General features: G+C 37.7%; 1 protein-coding gene across 1 annotated transcript in view; it reads left to right on the top strand.

The window, feature by feature from the left end:
- Positions 1 to 8,317, top strand: part of LOC103780985 (single-stranded DNA-binding protein 2-like) — a gene marked incomplete at both ends in the record, with an annotated part of 87,108 nt that extends 78,791 nt beyond the window's left edge. Inside the window, 3 exons of the mRNA XM_008948690.1 lie at positions 4,248 to 4,337; positions 7,886 to 7,956; positions 8,161 to 8,317. Of these exons, the coding sequence (XP_008946938.1) occupies positions 4,248 to 4,337; positions 7,886 to 7,956; positions 8,161 to 8,317 (318 nt within the window). The remainder of the gene's footprint in view (positions 1 to 4,247; positions 4,338 to 7,885; positions 7,957 to 8,160) is intronic.
- Between the last annotated feature and the right edge of the window lie 430 nt (positions 8,318 to 8,747).

Raw genomic sequence — 8,747 nt, forward strand, 5'->3', positions numbered from 1 at the left:
ACTGGGTGGACTGAGGGCTGATGTAGAGGAGGCTTATGGGGGAGGCTTGGATGATGAGGGGCACGAGTGGATGTAGAACTGTCTTACATGTGAGGTCTAATTTCTCTCATCCTTCATCAAGTAGATTTCATCATTCATCTTCTAGAAGATTAGAAATCTTTTTGTGGAAAAATTTAGTAATATGATAAACTCTTCTTACTTTGGATAAAAATAAAGATGTCTTACTCTAAGCAAAATACCTGAAATTAAAAACCCAGATTAGTGAATGAGCCGTATGAGCGTTTTTATAAACAAAGTCAAGTCCTTTCTTTGTAAAATTCTTTGATTGGAAATCATATTCTTTTGTGAACTTCCATCATAAAGCACCTCTTGTGATAGACTCAGAAGATAACCTATGCCATTTCTTCTCTCTGGATTTTTATAGATCAGAAACTGTACAAAAGGAATAACTGACCTACTGTGGGTAGTTCCATTTTCTTTAAAATATAATCATGTACTTTTACATTGCCAAGAGTAGGTGGAGTAGAGCAAAAAATGGCCACACTAAGTTTCATTCACGTGCACCATCTTAATTAATAAAGTGATACAATAAATTCAGAATTTTAGCTATAAAAGCAAAGACACTTTTCCGTTTTTAAGGAGGCAAGATACTGTACAAAAAGATCAGACCATTTAAATGTTCCTATTTCATCTTTTTATGAAAAGCAGGGAAAGCAAATTGCAAATATTTAAAATGTCATACTAATGGAAATATAAATGATGAACAATTGTAATGCATGCAGAAAGAAGTCATGGTTTGCTGTGGGACTGTGGAGAAAAGGACTGAATAATTCATCAGGATAGAATAAATAAGAATATTTCAATGCAGCAGTTGCAGGTTTGTTTATTGATCTACCTGGTGTAAGTTCTTAAAATGTTCATGGGATAAAAATGTTCACTGGATATTGCAAGGTAGAAAATGTAATATACCTAAAAGGCTGAAAATGTTTTATTTCTGGTGTGGGGACTCCATTGCCCATCAGGGAAGAAAAGCCCAAGCAAGGAAATATAAAAGCAAACAAAAAATCTCCAGTATGTTACATAATGAAAGACAGAAATTGAAGTTTCTGTGACACCTAAGACTGGACTACTGCAGAATGCCTATAACTGCAGCATTCTTACAGTTACTCAGCAGCACTTCAAATGTCAGTGCTGCAGTTTGTGGTCACGGCCACCCCCAGAACCGTAACAGATGCTCTCTGTTAGCCCCCCTCCGTGATGAAGAACATATCTTCTCCATTAGAAAAATTGTACAAAACTCATTCCTTCTAAAAAATGGCTACTTTGGAGCCCTAGCCCGTTCACAGAAATTGGCAGTACCTCTGAAAGTGATGTGTTTCATTACATGTGTGAGGTGGAGTAATTCATTGCTATGTCTGTACCTCAGTGGACAAAGGATTGCCCTGTGCACATTTTATCAGTTGTGGAGAGTTGGGTGCATTTCTCTGAGGTTCACTGAGGAATAAACCTGGATTCCTCCACCACCAGTGCTAAGTCAGATTCAAAAATTGGAAAAAAAAACCCCAATTTTTTAAAAAATAAAACCCCACTATTGAGATAATTATGAAAATGTTATCTTTAGGGATATTTCTTATAAAGGCTTGTTAGGAGCTTTAATGGCTACTGTTACTCTTAACAGATATAATTTTAATCCTTTTTTCACCCTGTTTTGAAATAAATCTTTCTTTCTCTCTGTTTTTTTGAACTATTAAGTATATTTTTCTTTTTTAAAGTGATATTCAAAGTGGGGGGAGCAGCATGAGCTCACTGGGGACAGATCTCTATTTTCCCTGTAGGAGCACTGCATCCTGAGAAAGTCATTCCCTCCTTCTGTTGCAAGCATCTTTTTGTAACCTGGGGGCTGTGGAAGAGGGTGCAGTTGAGGAAGATGTCTGAGACCCAGCAAGTGCATTAAGGCACTACTGAACATATAACAGGGCTTATTACATGGCCAGCAAAGGTGGACACAGCTAAGGTACCATAGGGGCTATCAGGAATTAGTATGCAAGGAGGGATGGTATTGTTATACAGTTCACTATTATTATTAGTGCTGCTTTAATAGGCTACTCCTTCTTAGCCAGATTGCAGTGCAGGCTATTTTGGACGTTTTAAGATGCTGAGGCTTTTAACATCATTGATTTTCTCCATCGGTGATGCTACTGTTGTCATTCTTCATCTGGAAGTAAGATCCAGCATACTTCACTCAAAACTATGTCTGCACCTATGCATGATATGACTTGACACTGTTACCTGCTGCTCAGTTTAAACTGGTCTTTTTTTTTTTTTTTTGCTTAAAAAAAGCCAAAAACTTTATCTTCTGTTTTCCTTTGGAAATGTAGAGAATGCAAAAGTAATCAGTAGACATTCACGGAAGCCATGAAAAAGGAAGGGTAACAAGATTATTTTGTTCCTCAAGAGTTATTTCTGTGCATTAACACCAGCTGCTTATTTCCTCCTCTGTCTTGGAGGCCAAGAGGCTGCAAGAGGCCTGAGAGATGTACCTTCCAGGGGAATCACAGGATTTGCCTGCGTCTAAGCAGCATCATTCCCCAGTCTCAAGAACTTCAGGCAGTGTCCAAAGAATGGCAGTGTCTACCAGGGAACCATCTTTATTTGCTGCAGCTTTGTAGGCTGTTTTGGTTGTTTTGTGGTAGCCTCTTTTAAGAAGGTATTATGATTCAGAAGTGTTTGCTACGTCCAACTCACCTGCCTGTCTCTTTGTGTAGATTGAGATTATGTAGTATTTTAACACTGATCCTGCAAACCAGATCATTGCATAAATAAGACCCTTTATTACAGGCTTTTCTAGTAAATCAAAGTCTTGCGCTTAGTTCTGAATCCAGCACTTTCTGCAGCCTTTGTATTTTAATGATATGTTCTAGACTTTTGTTTGGAAAGAACATACAGCTTCGATGCTAAATACGCCACTCTTAGTTATCCAGAAATTTGATTCTAAAGCACAGCTTAAGCCATTGAAAAATCCGTGGTAATTAGCTGAATATTTCCTTTCTGCTTGGTTTAAAAAGGTCAGCCTTCTTTGTGCCAGTTTTCAATATCTTTCCAGCATTATTCTTTAATTTCCTAGATAGTGTGCCAAACACCTGGAAATACAGTTTCCAGATCTGCGTCTTTTGGATGTGTAGTGTGAGCATACAATAGAGTGATAAGTTAATAAACATAAGCCATTCATTCATATTCTGTAGGGCAGATACTGCCAGGTGATTAGTAAGCTGCAAGTGGCTCTCAATGCATTGTGTGTTGCATGGGTGCTTTCATAGAAGACTGTAAGCCTTTGTAGGTGATTCAGCCTTATGCCCTACAGAAACATACTGCAGGAAGGAAGAAAGACTGCTAGAAATTAAAAGTATTTGAGGCTCCAGTGCATGACAACAATAACAGTTTGGCTTCCCTTTTTGTGATGATCTCCTGCTTATAAATTGCCAGAAGCAATATTCTTTACTTGCTTATTCCAACTGAAGGATTTACAGAAGTAACTAATTTCATACTCTGATTCACTTCTTAGAAATCCCCTTTTTCTTTTCCTTCCAAAAACATAACCTGAATTCTTCTAATTCATCATGGTGGTTATTTGTGGGGTTGGTAAAATCATAAGTATTACTACCAGAATGGTGAGCATTCCTTCTTGTACTGTTTGTAACAGAATCCTGGTTTGAAGCTTGATCTGGTTGTGGAAGAATATTACACTCTGCTAACCTTAGCTTTAAAGTCCTTAAAAACTGCTGATGAAATGCGTCTTTTTTAAAAAATGCTATATGTATAACCTTATGCATATGTGAGCATGTTTATACACATAACACAAGAAAAAAGTGTGTGTTACATTCCTAGTTGTGTATATATAGACACACAGATGCAATATTTTTAAAAATCTAGTCAAGAATTGTCTAAATGACAAGTATTTGTATATCCATGCAATCTCTAGCATGCTTCCTCTCAACATAGATTTGTTACTTTGACAAATCGTTGTACTTGTATAAACAAAGACTAAGCACTATACAATTTTAATTTACCTTCAGGTGAAACAATGACATTATGACATAGCCAGAAAATTACTTTGCATTTTGGTCAGGTTTTGGGGTTTTTTTTTGGTCGGTTGTTTTTTGTTTTTATTTTATTTTAATTTTTTTTTGAGGGGGGTTTAATGCCTACTATGCAATGACAAAGGTTTATTCTCCCTTTGTTCTTTTCAGAGTGCTGCAGCAGCTCCCAGTCCAGTGCTAGGAAACATTCCCCCAGGAGATGGCATGCCAGTAGGTCCTGTACCACCGGGTTTTTTTCAGGTATTCAGAAAAATTACAATTACAGGAATTTTAGGATAGAAAATACTCAATAATGCTGTTTACAAGTCTATAGAAAAGGTCCTGTTCTAAACTATGTTTTACTATATGGTTCAATACCCGAGAGTTTATTTTATAAGAGAAGTGTATAGAGGTAAAGGAAGGGATCTCTCTGACTGACAAGTATTTAATTTCTGAAATAGTATGGCACAACTCATTTCCAAATTTGAAGGATAAGAAATTATGCCAGTTTATGAATGGAGATTGAAAATGCTTGAATATGATTTTAAAATAATTTCTTATGATAATACACATGCATCAAATAGAATTTTGAAGTAAGAATCTTGTTGGTTGTGTTTAGCTCTGTGGTAGAGGTGCCAGCCAGATTTTTAAGATGTTCAGGTTTCAGTGAGAATTAGACCTAGGCAGTTAAGAATATCCCACTGAGTATCTCCTTGCACATTGAAGATCTCAGCTGTAATGCCTAAAAAAAAACAGGCAAGGATTTAGGCTGTGTGTTGCTTCTATTAATTTTTGTCATAAGTGAAACTAAATACCCAGTTAGCACTTTGTGCATGGACAGTACAGAGTACTAAGATGGAAAAAACTGGCAGCTTCTAGTGCAAGGCCAACAGTTGTAAGTAATCCAAGGCTGGGCTGCTTCTGTGAGCGAGCTTGCATCTATGAACCAAAGCTCGGTTGTCTTTCTCTACGCTGGCAAACAGTGGCTGTGCAGCAGGAGCAAAAAGTAGCAGCATCTCTAGCATTGAAACAGCAATTTAGGAAGAACAGAGATTCCCACTTCATATAGTTGATCTTATGATGTGACAGAGAAAATCAGATTTCCAGGACTGTGATCTGGGGAGTGCTTTGTGATAGGATGTTTTGTAAAAACCAAGTGCTGGAATCCAGGTTGAGACCAGTATCTTTCCTTCTTCCTTTAGATACAAAGGCAAAAGAAGCATATTTAATCTGAAAAAAAAAAGAAATGTCATTTATTTTTTTATCAAAGTGGTGGTTGTGCAAAAATGGGGGGATATCAGCAGTCTTTATTTATACTGTATGGAAGTCATAACATTACTTGTATGCTTTTCCTTTTCCCACTGTATCAGAGGGAAAAACTGCTACATGCAGTTGTGTTTGTATAAAGAAACCCTGACCCTGGCATGAGCATGTTATTTACTTCATAAATTCAAAAACTGAGGCATGATTTTTAATACATGAATGAAAAGATATGTGTAAGTGAAGTAGAAAATATCTGTTGCCAGTCACAAAATCCTCAGGAGCTGGCAAAGCTCATTATTTTATTTAGCAATTTATTTAACAATCATTTCATTTTTACTTTTAATGTTTTGAACAGCTGGTTAGGTAGCTTTTCTTAAACACAATTTTACATTAATTTTTATGTTGTATAAATATTTCACTTCTTCTCATTTTAGCCGCCCACTCCAGTGACAATGTCAAAGGAATTAAGTTTTTTCTTCTATTGTCTTTGAGGACAATTAAGAGGGGGATGGGGCACAAGTAGGGCAAGTCTTTGAAGTATAAAGGAGAGAGTAACTATTTAAAAGGTTTTGCAGGAGGAAGGTGTGGGAGTTTTGTTTTAGAAGCATGAAAAGACTTCTAGCCACTCTAGAGCTTTAAAGATGTAAGAAAGACAAGGTGGTAGAAAGTTTGAGTCTGGGTAAACTTTCCTTGTCTGTCAGCATCTTACTTCAGTCCTACTTGAAGCCCCACCAACAGTGTGCTCTTTTTGCAAGGCCTGGGACTGAAAATAAACAGAAGAAAATCTATTTTCAATGTAACATAATTTGTGACATCAATCAGAGCTATCATTAACTCAACATTACGGTCAATGAGCCTTCTGCAAGTCCAAGAGCTGGTCTGCACAGTCTGGTCTGGACTTCTCCAGACATCACCCTTCACCTGTAGCTGAAACTGCTGAGTCTGTGCCATCAGGTCTCTGCAGTGTGCTATGCTCATGAGCCTACCCTTACAGTTCTACCTGATAGAGATCTGCTTTCCTCAGCTGAATGGCCTTCTCAACAGAACAGACTTTTTTCAAGAGATTATTAGTTTTTGCTGTAGTCATCTGCTTAAGAATATACATAAAGAAATAACATACCAGTTAGCAAATCCAGCAGCAAGTTCAGTAGCAGATACAGTGATAGGATTGGGAGCAATCCCTGCAAGGGCAGCAGAGCCAAAATCCAGTCAGTTACATAACAGAGTGATGAAACGGCAAGGTGTGTGTAAAGCAAATATGTACAGACAGTCCATGACAGTCTGTTGTGCTGTTGGAGTGAGTATTGTCAAGAAGCAGTTAATATCTGGCTATAATACCTTCAGACAGAGCTGAATCTTACCGATGTCAATTTATCCGAGGACAAAAAAATACACTGGCAGACACAGCCGTGTACGTGAACCTTGAAAATTGAGGAGCATCATCTGCTGCCACAAAAAGCAGGTGAAGTGACAAGCAGGAAAGAAAACCTCATGATAAAAGCTTCCTACTTCCTTCATAGGTGCTTTCTTTCTAGTAGACCTTTAACTAGACAATCAGTTGCTGTATACCCTTCTGCAATGCCTCTGATCCAAACTAATCACAAGAATAGACCAAAACACAGAAAACGTGTTCATCTATCTTCTGAATAGTGACAAACTTCAACCTTTCTATGAAGTGCTGGTCTTCTTTCACTAAGAGCTGGGACTTTAGACCAGCAACTCACTCCTAGTTTATGAAAGTGAACAGTTTTGGGTTTTGAAAGTCAGGAGATTTTTATAAAAACAATGGGAGAATGGTGCTTATCTCTATATTTAGTTCACTAAAAATTTGCATTACAAAAACGTTTTAACTTTTCAACTTTTAGCAGCCTAACATTTATCTAGAGTGTCATCCTGGATGGTAAGGATGCCTTTTGTTGCTTTCATGAAATGTTTGGCCTGAGCTAAGTCTGTTGACAGGCACTACCTTCCAGCTCTGCTTGGCTAATTCAGAATTGCCAGGCGATTTAAAGTCATTTTGCTTCTCATCAGTACTGGTTCCTGGTTTTGCACTGCAACTATTTCAGCATGCAGCAGTAACCACTTAACTGGGACGTAAGTGAAATGGATGCCTCTTGCTGCTGCAATTGCTTCTTATCAGATAGGTCAGGGAAAGGTGGCAACCTAGATGGGGACTGTGCTGGGAAGCAGGAATCATTACCTGGGTTCCAGTTGTGTCAGTGCTGCTGACTGTTACTGCTGTGACATTTATTTTTCATAAAAGAAAATAAAATCATTGTATTTTCTTAATAAAAGAAAATAATACAGTACACTAGCACAGCACATGGAGGTAGATAAATCTGGGACACGTATGGTTTCACAGACAGTGTCTGGTAAAAGTCCACTCTTTGCAAAATGAGGTTTTCTTGTGTATGTAGGCCACTAGCACTGAAGTTAAATAGCAGTCTCTGACATTTTATGCCTGATCCACAGAGGTGGAGTTCTGAAGCCAGCAGCTGAAATTGTCTTGTATCTCTCTGTACTTGTATTTATATACTTCATTCCAGGTGGTGGATGATGATCACTACAGTGCTGACAATCCAAATGCAACATCTTACAGTGATACAGTTAAAGGAAGGTGGTAGAGTTGTGCACAACTATTGCCATCAACTAAATTACTTTTTTAAAACAAAGAGAATTGTTTACAGTGTCAAAAATGAAATTTCAAAAGTCAAGAAAACAGGTTCATGTGGAGTTATGATGTGTCTCAATTTAATCTACTAGTGTAAATGTTTTTTAATGTAACTTTAAATTTCATGGCTATGTATTTTTTTTGTTCTAGCCTTCTTTCAGTACATAGAATAGGTGATACTCTGGAAATAAACTGGGGTTACACAATAGTGGGATCTGCTTTTGGTTCCTTAGCAGCAAAACTGAATATGTGGGACTACAGGAGGAGTGAAGACAATAGTTCTTCACGAGAAAATATAAAACTCCAGGTAGGAGAACCCAAACAAGTTTTAGAGTTGATTTAGTCCCAGTAACAGGTGAGGTGCAGTTCATTGAGGGTGATGTCTGGCAGCTCAGTGCTTCTGGTAAGTTGCTTTTTTAAACATAGGGCCTCAGAGAAGAAAATTGTTGGGAATCAGAATGTGAGCTTAGATGCTAAAAAACAAAGTTGAATTCATCCCTAAGTTAACCATGTTTTTGCTGGCTAACCCAAGACAATTTGTTTCCGTTCTCTTTTGCCCACCTCCTAAAAGGGAATGTCATAAGTGATGCTTCTTTTAAAAGATTATTCATTACTTGGGCAACAGAAGTTGTAAAACTATGATTGGGCTGTGTAAGGGTAGGATGGCTCATCTAGCATCTTTAAATACGTCGTCAGTTTGTCAGTTTTCCTCTCGAGACCACATCCTGTGCATGGAA

The sequence above is a fragment of the Merops nubicus genome, unplaced genomic scaffold (assembly GCF_000691845.1).
Source record: "Merops nubicus isolate BGI_N331 unplaced genomic scaffold, ASM69184v1 scaffold21381, whole genome shotgun sequence".
NCBI classification, from domain to species: Eukaryota; Metazoa; Chordata; class Aves; order Coraciiformes; family Meropidae; genus Merops; species Merops nubicus.